The sequence below is a fragment of the Pelmatolapia mariae genome, linkage group LG9 (assembly GCF_036321145.2).
Source record: "Pelmatolapia mariae isolate MD_Pm_ZW linkage group LG9, Pm_UMD_F_2, whole genome shotgun sequence".
Taxonomy (NCBI): Eukaryota; Metazoa; Chordata; class Actinopteri; order Cichliformes; family Cichlidae; genus Pelmatolapia; species Pelmatolapia mariae.
The window spans coordinates 24,068,791-24,085,812 of record NC_086235.1 but is presented as its reverse complement, the minus strand read 5'-3'; the positions used below and the strand labels follow the sequence as shown (position 1 = coordinate 24,085,812).

At 40.0% G+C, this 17,022-nt stretch overlaps 1 protein-coding gene across 3 annotated transcripts in view; it reads left to right on the top strand.

Annotated features, from left to right (window-relative positions):
• Window positions 1–17,022, top strand: part of ctnnd2a (catenin (cadherin-associated protein), delta 2a) — a 249,594-nt gene that overhangs the window by 137,761 nt on the left and 94,811 nt on the right. For 2 of the 3 annotated variants that reach the window (XM_063483876.1, XM_063483874.1), the window contains exon 12: window positions 5,295–5,667. In XM_063483876.1, coding sequence (XP_063339946.1) covers window positions 5,295–5,667 — 373 coding nt within the window. The remainder of the gene's footprint in view (window positions 1–5,294; window positions 5,668–17,022) is intronic. The other variant, XM_063483875.1, reaches the window with a different exon arrangement.

Here is a 17,022-nt window from a genome sequence, read left to right as displayed (position 1 = left end):
TGGTTCGTCTTTTTACTAAGCAAGTTAAGTGTGTCTGGGTTATCTTTTCGTTATCTGGCTTTCAGCCTTGTCTGCTTTTGACTGCTCACTTTAGATTCCCTCCATGTCACCCTATTCCTACAACCGCTTCTGTCACGCCAACCCTCTCTCAACTCTCTGTCCGCCTTCACTTCCTCCATGTCTTCCTCTTTTCCTCCTGCCTGGTAGTTCCACCTTTAACATCCTTTGTCAAAGGGTGGACTCATTTCTAATCCTGTCCCTCTTGGTCACTCCCAATGAAAACCTTACCATCTTTAACTTGTCACTTCCACCGAATTCCACCTGCCACCAGCTATGGTGGTCATCAAGTCAATTAGTCAACAGTTTCTCCTTTATAATTTTTGTCCACGAACATGAGTTATTGTAGACACACAGAAGTCTAAAGTCAGATTTTTCTCATTATCAAAATAATCTGCAATCTTTAACAAACGTTAAAACGTTTTAAATACCCTAGACAGAGGTATCACTGTATATTTAATTTTAGTATAGCAGTCTTTCAGTTGCTACAACATGCTAACTGTTGTTTAAATGAAAAGCAGCTAGCTACTCGTTTATCATCAGAGCAGTTACAAGAAATTACAAACCAACTGCAACTATGATTATAAGGGTGTCATGTATAGTGGTGTATATCACCTATAAATACAAACAAAATATTCTCTTATTTTATCATTTCAACCGTTGTACATCCACAGCACGAACAATTAGCAACATCCTGGAGTCCTGCTGTGTCCAGCCAGCATGATTCTTGAAAGACATGGCACCTTTAGTCATGGAAACAAGTATCCTACAGCTTCAACACTATAAAAAGCTGTACACTTAATACTGAAAGTGCAAGGGAGAGCACTTGTGAGTGTGTGTGTGTAGGGGTAGGGGGGTGTCGGTCTTCCAGTGTTTAGGAGCTCAGGAACATCAAGAGCTGTGTGTTGGCCAGGAGGCTCTCCTAGGGATAAACAGAGGGAGAAACTAATCCTTACTCTCCTTCACATCCAAGCAGGATGTGTGTTTGTGTCCGTGTGAGTGTGTGTGTATTTATCTTTGGAAATGTGCTTCTTCCATGGCTGCTGAAGCCAAGGTTGCATGTGCATGTTGGTAAATGACCTTAAAGCATTAGAAAAAGATGCGTTACAGGCATGCATGTTCAGTCTAAGTCAATCACTGGCACATTTAGTAATCCATGTGTGTGTGATGACGGCGATGTCTGTGTGAGCGTGTGTATGTGAGAGAGATAGAGACTGTACTGATGGGGCTTTGTGTAATCGTGCTGAGCAGTGAAGCGTGTCGAGAGAAAGGACATGTCCTCAGCTCTGATCACATAGTCTACTAGAACGACAGTGAAGGGAGGGAAGGAAAGAGAAAGACAGACGCTTGTTAGGGAAGAAGAGGAACACAAAACATCAAATGAAACGATGATGAGAGGACGACTGACAAAAATGGAATGAGAGAAGGAGTAAGCTACGGTAAAAGGGAGAGGTTGGTAAATCAAAAGGGAGGTTTCAGAAGAAATCTACGAGCTAAAAGAGGGATGGAGGTAAAGGCAGAGAGTGATAGATCTGGAGAATTGGGAAAAAAGCAAAGAAAGAGAAAAGGGCAAGGAATTGATGCAGGAAACACGATAGTGACCAGAGTACAGTTGAAAGAAACTGAAGCAGAGATGAAAGAATAAGAAGTTTAGATGGATATGGAAAGCTTAAAGTGCTGGTTTTATCCCCTAGTTTTTTCCCTCTCTCCCTTTCCCTTTCCTCCATCTCTTGTGCATTCAGAAAGGTTTTCCTAGTTGCAGCAGCCCAAGAAAATAAAATCAAGTGAGGCGGCCCCTCAGCCGACTGGCTAATTGCAGAGGTATCACTGTGTCAAATGACTAATAGAGTTTCCCTTTCCGTCGCTAATCTGCCAGCAGGAGCACAGCCGCAATTTGTTTACTCTATGCCGATGCAAGGGAATACAAAGACACACCCGCCTTTTTATTTCCTCTCAAACACAATTTCACGCTGCCAGAGCGTTAGGTGTGAGATGTGTTAGTGGAAAGTGCATGTGTGTGTGCGTATCTGGTATACACAACACCACATGTTTCGTGATTTGTTTAATATTTCATGAAACACCCCTGTAAGTTGCGTTCTGCTGGTCTTCAGCAAACTCATGATAGACACACCCTTTCACACTGTGTTTATTCCATACCTTTAAACGTTAACGTTCAATTATATGCTTAAATCTAACCTCAACAGATCTTATTCTTACATTCAGGTCCCGAATGACTTCATTTTCTGGTCAAAAATGCAATTACTTCAACAGTCTAAAGTCCCAATTTGCTCTCAAAAGTAAGGAACACGAGAAAAAACACAGGTGTACAAATACAAAGATACACACGCATAAATCAGGCACCCACATCCTGATTTGGCAGGCAGTATTGGCCCCAGAGGTCAATCCATCACTCAGACCACACCATTAACTGAGCAAATCATAAATTCAGTAGCATACCATTTACTTAGAGTAGTTTAAGAAGAGAGCGCAGAGTGTAGAGGGAAAGATTGTGTGAGTAGGAAAATGAATTGCATAAAGAGGCACGGGGAAGCAGAATACAAAGTACTGTAACAGAGTATGAAAACAAAAGGAGCGGCTAAAACAGTGATTTGGCAGGACATTTTGGGAGGATTCTTTCTGTTCTTTGTTCCCAACCATCTCTCTTTATCATTCTTGATTTTGTTCCTTTTTCCTTTACTTTTTTAGCTTATAACCAAGGACACTCCTTTTTAGTGGTCACAGCACAGGCTATAAAAATAATTTGACATGACATTTTTTCCTTCTTTTCACTGTTCTTCCACCCCCTCTTTTGCTCTGAGGTTTGTCCTGTCTGGTTGTCAAGTCTCTCGGTGAGTGCACACTGACACTGGTGGTGTTAGTATAAAACCCGGACACTAATGAGACAGAAAGACAGACACACCGCAGACACAATTTTAAGAGTACAGAAAAGTCTGGGATTTGCTTCTGATGGGAATAATGCTGCTTCATTACCCTCCTATACCCTCTGTTGTATGTGCTCCCTCCATTGCCTCGCATTTCTTTTCTTTTTCCTTTATTGACTGACTTTGTTCTCTAAAATGTAGCTTTCTCAGCTGCTGCCTTTTCTTTCCCCTGGACTCGTCCACTGTTTTCCTGCCTAATTCTTTGGATTGTCAAATTTGGGGCATCAGCGCGCACTAGGATTGTGATCCAATCGCCCTGTCTTCCCTAGTTGGATTGCCAGTAACTGACAAAATTGCTGCTGGGGCGGGCAAAGGATTTAGTCAGTGTGCACTCGTTAAGGTGGTGCTGTCCATTCTCCATAATGCATGCTATGTGGCCCAAATACAAAAAAAGTATGAGTGGTAACCAGAAGTTGACAAATCCAAGCTGAGCAGCTGAAACGATATTAAGTCAAAAAACAAAAATAACTGGAAAATCAAACCAAAGCCCTTCTTCTGTTTTCTCTCATTTTTAAATGATGATGCTCCTCACATGCACATTCATTTTAAAGAGTGCAGGCATCCAAACACAAACTTGTCTATACTCAAATGCTCATGCATGTCTGTGTCACCCATGATGGTTATATGCAAAGATGACCACATGAAATTATAGCGAGGCATATAAAATTTCACATTACTCTAATAATATTAATGATAATATTGATTTTAATGCAGTCGTTGCTTTTCTTGGCCAGCGATTGGCTATTAGTATCCATTGGCATGACCCTAGCTCATATAGCCTTATTATCACTGGCATTTCTTGGCAGAGTCAGAAAATGTACCCAGTTTGTTTAGAGTCAAGAGATAAAAAATATGCTAAAGTGATTACGTCATCCCTAAGGTTTCTTGGGCCGCTCATAGAGTTCTCCAGAATTGTTTGAAAAAGTTCAGTTCAAGAATATGGAATAGGATTGTTAAAGGAATGGTTTCGTCAGCCTTGTGTACAAAATAGGTCGGGCAGATCAGATGCACGGGTGTGTGTTTGTGTGAGTGTGCGAGAGAGAAATGGAGGTGAAAAAGAGAGTGATAAGAGGGTTGTGAAGGTCAGGTAAATGCCAGCACTCGAGACAGTGCTAAAGAGCAAGTTTGTTGGTCACGTAACGATAAGACACTCAGCCTCAGCACACTCTCACATCCACACAACCTCCAGTCTTTTGTTAATTTGTGCTCTGGCTATAAATGTAAACGCTCCTTGTCATCTGTTTATATGGAATGCATAGGATTCTATATGCTTATATGGGGAGTTTTAGTCTGCCTCATCCAGGCAGGTTTTAAAGGCTAATTCTGTTTGTGATTGGAGGTTCATTGGCCTATGTTAAAGCCTAAGTCAATCATACGGCCCCATATCGATTACAAGGCTCTGTGATTTATTGCTTACTCCTTGAAGAATGTGTTTATGGTGTTTTTCACGTGCTGTTTTCAGTCTGCATATACCTTGGTCCTAATGATGGATAAGATGGATCCCCCCCCTTACACGGTCTGTCTCAGTGTTTTTACAGCCAAAGAAATGAGCCCCCCAGACTCACATTAACACCTTGATATATCACCACTCCACCGTTTCAGTGCAACAGGGAAGGAAGGTGACAGCTACTGTGCCCCTGAAGGCTGCTTACACCCTCCAGCAAATCCCAATTCAATTTCAAAGTCACTCCAAAGAGAGATGTCTTGCTGTTGTTTTATTTATACATTTTATGTATGTTTTTAGTCCTTTTTCATCACCAGGGCGACTTCACCATGATCTCTCAAAGTGTGTGGACTCATCCTTTCCCTCGCATAAACTAGAGCAAAGTTTACATTTTTTATTGCAGACTAATGGAGTAGTGTGTCATTTCAGTGACAACTCTAACAATGATTGCAGTCTCTCATTGTCAAAATTATTTTTTTTCCTCGCCACTGTCTTAAACATGGGGACAGAACTACTCCACAACCATTTTTAATGTGCTGTTGGCACTGTAGGATTGAACGGGCTTTGACAAAAACAGGCATTTACAGTGATTTCTGTTGTACAGCTATCAAGAATTGTGTTAAATTGTCAATAGATTTATGATATAGTATTTCATGTGTTTATTTTTATCTTACTAGATTATAATCTCTTTCTTTTAATCATGGGAATAAGGCCAATATGTTTTTTTTTATCTATATGGAGTTTTTTCCAAATGACTGTTCATCGCTGTGTTTGCTTTTCTGTCCTTCCTCTCCTGTGCTCGTGTCCTTGCCCTTCTCTCCTCCTCTTCCCTCATTCACTCTCCACTGTAGACCTGACCATGCGTATCCATGATCAGGTCCGTGACCTAAGTTATGTCCTCTGTCCCTACTTTCCTGCCATAGCACCCTCCTCCCCTGGTGTCGACTCCGCCCCTTTGCAGCGCACTGGAAGTCACGGCACAGGAACAGGAAACTACAACCGCGGCGGGACCAACAACTATGCCACAGTTGGGCCAGGCTACACCTCGAGTGGCAGTAGCGGAGATGTATATGGTTCAGATCCCTATGTGGCTGACCCCTACCGTACCCTGCAGTACTGCCCTTCAGTGGTGGAATCACCCTACAGCAAGTCAGGACCAGCTCTGCCGCCCGAAGGCAGCCTGCAGCGTTCACCTTCTATTGACTCTATTCAAAAAGATCCAAGGTAGGATGAAAAGAGAGTTGTAGAGTGTGTGTTGTGTGCATGAATATCTGTGTATACATGTATTTTCTTAGGGGTTTATTGGATCACAGCTTGCATGTTCAACATAATAAAAAATACAATGCCTAGAGACACGTACACATCACATGAGTCACTTCAGAGGATGTTATACTGACTGCTCAAGACTTTGTCCTAACTTTACAAAAACAATTGTTAATTACACCTACACCTAGCTCTAGACACAGATTAACATAGTCAGCCACTGATCATGCCATTATTCAAACTTTGTGATCTGTCATCTGATTACAAGCTCCAATCAAGGGACATCTTATTACTGACCTCAGTTTGAATTGCCAACGCTCATCATATATTCATAACTCAAATCATGTTTCCGAAGGTTTCAAATTATTACTTTCAGTGAAATCACAATGGTGCTTTGGAGTTGCTTTAAACTGCTTAAAATTGCAGTGTTCTTATAAACTCACAGTCAAAGCTTTTCTGCACAAACAGGTAGATTTCATGGTCTTTTGTGGTTAAGAAAAACTTTTAGTAACAGTCACACACTCAACTCAGCCATGACCATGCTTCAGCTTTTTTTCTAAAGCTCTCTAAAAACAGGTGTTTATGCCCGAAAATGCATTTACGCTGAAAATGCCTCAAAGTTAAGAACACATAATCAGGCACGTTGAAGTAAGTGTGTTGTGTCAGGTACCAGTGTAAAAATTTGAAGGCACTTCAGATACCAAAACACTGAAGAAAGATTTTGCATATCTGGTTTGTCCACACTCTAGACTTTGAAAAATGAAGGTAAACAGCAATTATTATTTAATTTGACAGGAAAATCTCTCATAAATATACAAAATGTTTTTGCCAAATTAAACTTCTGTTTTTTTGTCCAGTGCAGCTACCTCATATGTATGAGGAAAAACCATCTAATAAGACACTGTTTTACTCCAGTCACACACCAGTTGCTTGAGACTTTTTTTTTTCACCTCCCATAGTGTCATGCTGTGTGTAAAAGCATCCTACTGGGCTGTGATCACTTCCATCCTCTTGTCTCTGCAATTAAGCAAAGCTCATTCCCCCGTCTTTTTTTATACATATTTCACAGGACTCTTGATGTATAATTCCTTTAATTACAGAGCAAGAGGGACTGAGACGGGTGGATCAAGTCTCAGCAGCAGCTGTCAGTCACTGAAAGGGAGAAAGAACACAGTGAACAGAGAGAGTGGGAGATTATTAAGAACAGTGACAATGAAAGTAAAAAAAGAGGGGGAAAATGATTAGCATGTGCACAGTCTGATGAAGGTAAAGTCCTTCACAAAATCCTGCAGTCTTACTGTAGGATGTGTCTACTTTTGATGATATAGTTAGACTGACTGACTCAAGAAAGTCTTAATATTTCACAACAGCCAATGTACCCAATCAAGTGAAAGCTAATATCTGGTGAGTTATTGTTATTATAAAATAAACACAGCACTTCTGACTTACACTAGAAGATCTTATCTGTTTACCTCACAAAAGGAACGATTATTGTCTTTTTCTTTGCACTCTGGACTTTGTTGTTCATAAACACTTCTTCTTTAGCAAAGTAGTATCAATTCTGAGCGAGGTATATGTTTTATTAAGGCATATTATTCACACGGCAACAACATAACATAACAAAATAGTTGTAAGGGTAGACAGAAATATGTTTCCAGAAAGTTCAAAGAGATACTGGAGAGCCAGAAGTGAATATAGGTCAGTAAGATAAGAAAATGTGAGCGATTGCATTTTCACGTCCTAAATCTAGTACTTGATGATGAAAAGAGGCAGTGCATACCTAAGAGGCTAAATTAGCTAATCCGTTGTATAACTGGAGAGATCAATTTCTGTTTTAATATATTAAGTTGTACGCTGAAATGTATTTCTATACATAAATGTTTGTGTGTGTGTGTGTGTGTGTGTGTGTGTGTGTGTGTGTGTGTGTGTGTGTGTGTGTGTGTGTGTGTGTGTGTGTGTGTGTGTGTGTGTGTGTGTGCACGGAGGGAGAGAGGGTGTAAGTGGATATGTAGCAGAGGACTTTTTAGAACTTTTAAAAGTTGATTGTTTTGTAATACTCATAATACGAAAACCGAGCCAATGTAGGAGTAGGTTTAGCGCTTACATTTCACATACAAACACACTCAGGCATACGCACATTGTTCTCTTTATGCACTTGCAATGAAAGTGTTTATTGTTGGCCCTCTAGTGTTATTGCCACACTTGCTTGTATGCACAGTCAAGATCATTTTGCTTCCATTATTGCCTCAGGCTTCATGGATTTCTGTGCACAGATCCAGACAGAAATCTCATTTTTCCCCCATTTGCACTTTTTTTCCCCCAACAAAGTAACAAGAAATGGTAGAATTGCAAGCATTTTGTACACTGGTTAAATTCAACACTAAAGATCTTTTTCACAAATCTGAGCCTTTGTGGTGAATGCTGCCTGCAGATTGCATAGTGATTTATTACTATTATGTTACATCATTACTATTTTTAACTTTATATACAGTTAAAGGTGTCTTTAAATGCCTAATTTTAGCTGTATTTTTTATACAGTTATCTTACTGTGCTTAATATTGCTGAATTGAAGTGTGTTGGATTTCTCTTTGTCAGGAGGTTAAATGGCCTCCTACTCAAACTCCACTCTCTCTCTTGCTGTAATTGGATCTAGTTGAGCTAACATGAAGTGCTAAATGAGTTAGCAGCTATTAGACACAAAGAACACTGTGAGTGAGGGCAGGGGTTATGTGTGCATGTTTTAATGTGTGTGTGTGTGTCTGTGTGTGCATGTGTCTTTTATATAATTAATTAGCATATCTTATGGATTAATGTGTATATGTCACTGTATAATGTGTGTGTGCATACATGGTAGCCAGTGACATACTGCTATTATAGCTGCAAAAGAGTGAGCATGATAAGCAAGAGGTGATGACAGCAACATGAAGGGAAAACTCAATATCTGTCAATGGATAGCAGTACAGAGAGGTGGGAGGAAGAGCGGGAGACAAGATAGATGAGGGGAGGAAGGAAGGAGGGAAGAAGGAATTACTGACGAGAAAGCTAAAGGGAGCAGTGCAAACTAAAGCTGGAGAAACAGGAGGAAGGGAAGAAAATAGACACAAAGAGAAAAGGAGGGAAATGAAGAAAGAGGAGGGAAATGAGGAAAAGTTAAGGTTGGTCTTTAGGTGATCAACATGCATGGGGAGAATAAATATAAGAATAATAGAGGAAAAGTGCAGAGAAGGCAAGGGCAAAATGTAGATACACTGTCTCCCATTATTGTTTTGTCTAAGGCAGCGTCTCAGAAAGTTTGTGCGTTTCCCTCTAAGCGTTCTGCGTGTAAAGCGATTGTCACCCCCACTGGGTTTCTTTCTTAAAATGAATATTAAAAACAGTGTAGGGAGTGAGATGATGAGAAATGTTGAGCGCAGACTTGCATAACAAATAAACAAAGAGAAGAAAGAGGAGCGAAAGGCAATAATGAAGGGGAAATTTTTAACAAATGAAGGGGATTTGGAGACTCTTAAGTGAGTGAAGAAAGCATGGCATCTGAATTGTTTAGGGAATAAGCTATACTGTACCTTGAGAGATCGAAGGAGAAGAAGACAGAGGGAGGGAATGATGTTGGGCATACAGGAAGAGAGAGAGAAACATTAACTTGGGGAAGATGGGAGTTAGGCACCAGTGGTTTTTGTTCTCAAACTTGGGGCTTAGGAAAGCATGTAATAGGGTGAGAAACAACATAAAGGTTAAGTTAGATTATGCAATGGGAATTCACTGCGCTGCAGAAATGAGGATTGACAGGAAGGAAGAAAGAAAATAGTTGGACCATTTTGATCAAAATCAAGACTACACCATTGTTTCAGCTGTGGGGATATGCTCGACTTATCTAATCGCACACTGAGCCTGAAACATAGACACAAGACTTCAAGATAAATCAAACTCTCGTCATTTAAATCAGACTCGCCTCATTTACATTTTCTCCTCCAAACGTATTCACGCAGCAGTGATGGCTGTAGCAATAGTAATATTTGATGTTAAAGTTTGTTAAAGACTATTTTAATTATTTCATATGATACATGTTTTTTTTTTTCTTCTTTGGTGTTGTAGTTTTGTGTTTTTAGCTAAACAAACTTACATTTCAAGGCAGCCATTAGGCTCTTTTGATGTTGCACATATAAATAGTAAATGTAGTAGTAAAAGTGCAATAACGTCTTACTTTAGATATAAATTCTAGTTGGCTTTGACATTTTTCTTTTTAAATAACGGATTATTCAAATGTTTATATTTGTGTTAATCTGTACGTTCGAAATAACTAACATGCCAAAAATATAATAAAAAAATCCATATCCAACGTTATTTGAAGTTAAAGTAACTTAACTTTAAAAATACCTCAGTGGCTCTTTTTAGGAGCGACTGCCTCTAACATAAACTTAAGTTGCAGAACATTTCCAAAGTGACTCACTGTGACTATTTATTGTCAGTAGTATCACACTTACAGTGTTGGGGAGTAACGGAATACATGTACCGCCGTTACGTATTTAAAATACAAAATATGAGTAACTGTATTCCGTTACAGTTACCGATTAAAAAGGTGATATTTAGAATACAGTTACTTTGTTGAAATAAATGGATTACACGGCGGTACTTTCCTGTTTCATATTGTGGCAGTCAGGACTGTTTGGGTTTTGTTTGACAGCTATGTTCTGTTGTTCCAGGCGGCAGCGTTACAGTTGCCATGGTTACAGGGTGACGCTCTCTCTCTCTGCGTGTTTCCTGGGTGAGAGAGAGCGCCTTTTTGTTGTTGTTGTTGTTGTGCTAAGCTAATAGGCAGAATGCTACAGGTATAGCTCTAAAGAATGTAGCATCATGGGCAGTGTAGTCCGTGCTGCAGGGAGAATGGACTGCCATACTCGTTATGTGTCTGTGAGCGCGAGGAGGGAGAAAAAGGCGAGTGGAAAAGTACCAGCTGTCACCGAGCAGAAACGGGAGCTCGAAGCATGTAAATATAATAATAACCACTGCAGCCAAGAAGAGTGCCTGACGAGCCCAGTTGTAAGTAAGCTATTAAGACTCGACTGTACACTGTGTTCGTGTTTTCCTCCGAAACAATAAGTTCCGTTGGAGCAGCCTTTCAACACCTCTCTCTGTCTCTCGCAAGCAAAGTTGACCCAGACAACAAAGTAAAGCTATTTTTTGGCTACGAGCCCGACACGGAACCCGTATTAGTCAAGAGGTCCCTTTACTACAGTTCGGAGCCGCGGACCTTCAGTAACAGTAATAAATCACAGCAATAGTACATTCACGTAGTTGTAAAAAGCATGATAATATATTAAGTAATCCAAAGTATTCAGAATACGTTACTCTCATTGAGTAACGTAACGGAATACGTTACAGAATACGTTACAGAATACATTCTGGGGCACGTATTCTGTAATCTGTAATGGAATACATTTTAAAAGTAACCTTCCCAACACTGCACACTTAACACTTTATTTCAATAAGGAGAGTGCCTAAAATGTGAACATCCAAAATACAAGTTGAATTTAGAAGAGCAGAATTCCAAATGAAGGTAGGATATAGACCTGAGATAGTCCAGACTCTGATGATGGTGAAGCAGAGTAGTTGAGATAGTTGATGATGAGGTTGGATGAGGTGCCCTGTGTGGATGAGGTGAAGATGGGGAGAAGGAGCGTTAAAAAACAGCCGGCCTGAAATGGAGATTGACTGATTAGAATATCCTAATACTAACCGGGCAGGGGTAGCGAATATGACAACACTGGAAAAAAGAAGTGCCAAAGACATGAACACATATCAGCAAGAGGAAGACAGAACATGAGCCATCCTTATTGAATGTTTCCAGAAACAGAGATCAGTGGTGACTGATCAGTGGTAGGCATGTCTGTAAGTGCATGCAGACTGAGTGTGTAGTAGGCTTTTATGTATTTTCCCAAGGCTGCGAAAGACAGGACAGAGGATGTGCATTTACATGTTTGTGTGTGTGAGAGAGAGAGAATCATATGTGATGTGCATATTACAGCGTGTTACACAGTGAGTGTAAAGGATGCTTGTCATAACGACGGGACGTCAGGACCCATTTGGAAATCTCCACAGAAGAAGGCTGGAGATCACAGACCAGTCGAGATGAGTTTGAGTGATGGCTGGCGAGCTGGAACAGAGATAGAACAGATTACATCTGACCAAGGGAAGAAATTACGTGTAGTAGGTGAGCCCGATTACCACCAAAGATGTGAAGACAATCTGGCAATGATCCAATTACATGCATTAATTACATATATACTACACGCTCCATGAAGAGATGCAGATCAGGTGTGAGGGAAAACACCCAACTCCCAGACTCCGCCCTGAGGCGGACCATTCCTCTCTGGAGGAAGCGGAGAGAAAAACAAAACAGTTTCCAAAAAACAAAAAGAAAGTGAAATACCCTCGCATGACAATGCTGGAACATCATTGTATGAGTTTATGGGTGTCTGTATGCGTTGAGAAGCTGCAGTGGAGGGTGTAATTATGCAGTGATGGCTCTGGTTGAGCACAAATGTTTATTTATGAGGAAAAGAAAGGGAATAAAGTGCCTGTATTCCCTTCTTGTAACCATAGTTTATGCAAGTGTTTTATTTGGATCTATGTACCCACATATGGTTTATGTACAGTAACTATAGAGATGTGCATGTTTGTGTGTGTGACAGACATTTTGATTCTGATACAATGTTCTCCTTTTTCAGTAAATTAGGTAAAGAACTGTTACTGCTTTTACCATTTGGTTTGTGTCTGTGTCTGTTTTTTTCTTGTTTGCTAAATTGGACGGCTGTTTTCAGCACTGATGCAACAGAACCACAAATGCACTGATAGGCTCTATACTTTTGCTTTTGGCGTTCTCCTATACAGCTTTAATGCCTCACTGTTTGCACCAGCTGTGGCTGGATGCATAATGTTTTTGAGCTGTCCATACATCTCTCTTCTGCTTTTTCACTTTCAGATTATTACAAAAGATGCAGATGACATCATTGCTCAGTAGTTTGAGGTTTTATAGAAGAACAGTGCTTGATTTGACATTGCTCATGGTCATTTTACATGAAATATTTTTTTTAAATTAAATGAAAAAATAAACGCTTGTCTGTAGGATGTAACTATTAGTTATTTTCACCAGAGTTATTCAGACTTTATTCGTTAGCTGATTGTATTTCTGTCTGTTTACCACTTTTGGGACATAATTGATTGTCAATTTGAATGCTTAATGTCACCATGAAAAGCTGCTTGACTGAAAATAAGGGAAGGACAGAAAGAAGAGAAGCCATCAATACATTTTCATGCTTTGTTATTAATCTGTATTCTTCTCGAGGCATAGAAAATGAAAGAAGAGGGGAAAAAAGTGTTAATGAGAGAAAGATAGAGAAAGATGAAAGGATGTTGTGGTAACTGGGTGGCTTGGAGAGAAAGCAAGGGAGGGTGGACGGTAAGGGTGGGAGAGCACAGTTACAGGGTGAGAAGGGGATTTAACGAAAGAGAAAGAAAGAGAGAGAAACCGACAGAGGACAGAGGACACACTCTATTGGCTCTCAGCACGGCCCAGGGGTAATTTCCTCTCCACATGAGAAATGCATGCTGGGATATGGAATCACCTCCAAGGGAGGGTAATGATGCATTGCCAGAACCTTGGCCCTGAGGCACAGCTGTGTGTGTGTGTGTGTGGGTGTGTGTGTGTGTGTGTGTGTGCATCTGTGTCCTGGCCGTCATCCCTGCCTGTTCTGGGTAAATTGCCCATTGTAGTTATTTTCCCTTTTCTGAGGTGGCCTCTCTGTGTGTGTGTGTGTGTGTGTGTGTGTGTGTGTGTGTGTGTGTGTGTGTGTGTGTGTGTGTGTGTGTGTGTGTGTGTGTGTGTGACCTTGGGATAATAACAACCCCGTGTATCTGCCTTCTTCCCTGCTACAATGAGCTTCATCCTGTATCTGAGGCCTGGGAGACAAAAGGATGACCAAAGCGAGACAGGCTATTAATGTAGATGAGTTGCCCATTGCATACTTACACCTAGAGGCACTAATGCAAAATTCTGTACTTAAGCATTTAGATATTGGCAAAAAATGTCTTATGCATAAGAGGTTAAGGCTAAACTTCAGCTGATATTTGGCTGTCAGGGAGAGGGAAACCAAAATATAAAGTAAAGTTGTGGTTGCAGGACATTTTCTCACTCTATGTATGTGCAATGTGCAGTCAGTAATGAATCTGTCATGGACTTTTGATTCATTAATTGCTTTATTTTTAATGCTAATTACTGCCACTAACACTTTTTAACTGAAATTCATCAAACCTTATACATGAGTGCACATGAACAGAAACATGTACAAATTCATCTATAGGGTAGGGAATGTGTTAGGATGGGATATGTCTCCGCTCCACCAACTCTCTGCTGCTCTGCCTCCTGACACTAGTGGCATTTGGGAGGGATTATGGGAAAATGTCACACCAGCAAAATTACTGTATATCTTCTCTCCTCCCCATGCCTCACTTCACTTCACCTCTTCTCTGGCTTTTACTTGAGGAGAACACAGCCTAATCATAGCCAACAGTTCTAATGGTACTCTGGTAGAAACAGTGCACTGATACAAAATTAAATGTCAATTTACAAAAGCTTATTAGAGTGCTAATCTTTACCTTAATACGTGTTAATGTGAATCTTAAAAAACAAACAGTATAATTTTCACCGACAAGAGCTGAGTCACTTATTTTTATGTTAATTTGTGCTTAAATCATTTATAAGAAGTTTCTATAAATGTTTGGCTGCAGGCAAAATCTCACCTGGATAGCTGTGTGTTAGGCTCAGTCTATAGTCCAGTTTCACTATGTAATTATTTTTAATTCCCCTTCTAAGACACTAATAATAAGATTTTATTTTTCTTGTATTTAATTATTATTTTTATTAACTCTGGGCAAAAATGTCAAGCAGCCATCGGTATCTTTCCACAGTACTCTTCATGGGGCTGTTGATGTTAAGGTCACTAAGTTGTGCCTCTCGTGCAGGAGCGGCATCTTGACCTTTTAGCTGAGTTGCTTCAGAAAATCAAACGAATGGGGCTCTGTAATGACCAGTGAACTACTAAGATGCAGTGTGTGGCTGAATCTGTGAGAAAAATTTACAGGAGAAATTTAAAAAATAAGAAGCGTTTCATGTGTCATGGATCTTTGTTATGGTTGTTGTATTACTTTCAAATTGTAATGCAATAGTTTTTTGTTTTTGATCACATTTAGTCATGCATTCATATCTGTATTTACCAGCTCAAGGTTTACAAAGCACCTGCAGATTCCAGTCCTCTCATGATACATCCCACTGGAAGAGCTCTTACTGAAATAAAAAGCACTTAGACACCCACTGAAGTGCTCACACCCACACATATGCACACAGAAACCAATATTAACAATATTATACTTAATCTAATATGTATTTGACATGCTAATTAAAAGGTACTGACTCACTGGTATATTGCCAAACACTTTCCAAGCATAAAGCAGAACTAACCGGACAAAGGAGTATATAAAAAAACAAAGGGCCTTTTTGGTTTAAGTCTAACCATAATTTATGAGAGCACACTACAGTTATGACCTTTAAACGCAGTTTCTCCACTCTATTAGTGCTTGGATGTCCAGTGGTGGATCTATGACAGGATTGTGATTTCTTCCTTCAGCTGATTGAATCTTAATCTGAGTGATAAAGTGAATTAGCGGTATATAAAACTCTTTTTTTTTTTTTTTTTAACCAACAAAGTGCTTAAATAAAGGCAAATCAATCATTGTGCATCTGTGTTTGTTTTGCATAACACTGAGCTATACAGATAGAAAGATTATGTGAATTCAGCCAACACATATGCTACAGAGACATGAGATTGATGTGCTTTTGATTGGATTTTGACTGATTGAAAAGTTGAGAAAGGGAACTAAAGAGGAAGAGAAGTTCAAAGAAACGCACGTGACAAAAATCAAAATAACTGCTCTAGATAGCTTTAGGTGTTTTTGTCACTTAGTTTCACTCCACTACAAAGAAGTCCCTTTTAATTTGTCTTCTGTACGACAGGCCAGAGCTTGATGCTTCAAGTGTAGCCTATATTTCCATGTCCCACATGTTTTTAATTCAACCCCATGTGGCAGCAGACAGCTACAGCTTATAGATTTGGTGCTGTAAAGCTCAGTGTAGCACCTTTTGAGAGCCGATGTAATGCCCATAACCCCTCAAAGGTACCAGTGGGGCTGCTCAGTAACCACCGGAGTGTGTGCAGCTGGATGCTTTTGAAAAAGCATTCATGCTCCATGAATCATCTCTTGTCAAATAAAGCAAAACATATTTGTTGATGACACATCACTGATAGTAGCCATTGTCAAGTACCCCCACAATAGTTATTTACTGGGAGGAAAAACTGTTCTATTTGCCCTATAAAAATAGGTGTTTGGCTATGCCATTATTATTTTTTTTGTTTCTTTGTTTGTTTGTTTATTTATTTTCATTCAGGGAAATGCTCCTGTTCTCATCATAAACTTGCCTTCCTCGCTTTTGCTTTGCAGAGTCAATTCTGTTTTTTTCACTAAGTTATGATAAAATAACACAGATTCATCTGAGGGCCGCCGACTGAATGCAGAAACTCATCTGTCATGCATCCATCACTCTCATCATCTCTCTCTCCGTCACTCCACAAGAGCTCTGCAGGTCTGATGGGCTGGGAGGTATAGACATCCATCCAGCACCAAGCACCAAGTGTTTTCTCCCGTTCTTTCAGTGTAAACACACAGTTGTCCTCCACTCCCTCCTGTTGTCCTTTGTGTCTATTAAAGTAGCAAATCACTTCTCTGTCCCTCTCCTTGTTCCTATCAATCTTTTCTCCTTCTTCTTTCTACTGCAGGGTAAAAAGTGATTCCTTAGACTCTACTTACCACGCTTACAAAACTTATGCGCACATGTTTGTGCTTCTGTGTGTGTGCATGCGCTTTCATATTATAAACATTGGCTTTGCTATCAGACAGACAGATGCTCGATCATGACTCAAGCCCAATGCTAATCTTGGTAAAATGACGGCAATAAAAAGAAAGCACGGTGAATTAAGAAAAAGCTGCAGGGCACATCTTCATGATTCATTTCACATGTTAGTGTTGTCTTATCCCTCTTGACGATCTGTGTGAGTATATTCTTGTGTTTTCGTGGGCATCGGTATGTACATCAATAAGTAACATGTGAATTCATGCGTGATAGTGTTTGCTTTTCCCAAGTGTACATTTTGGACTTTTTGTGTATTCCCCTGAATCACTTAACTGATTTTACAGTCTTGAGATGCC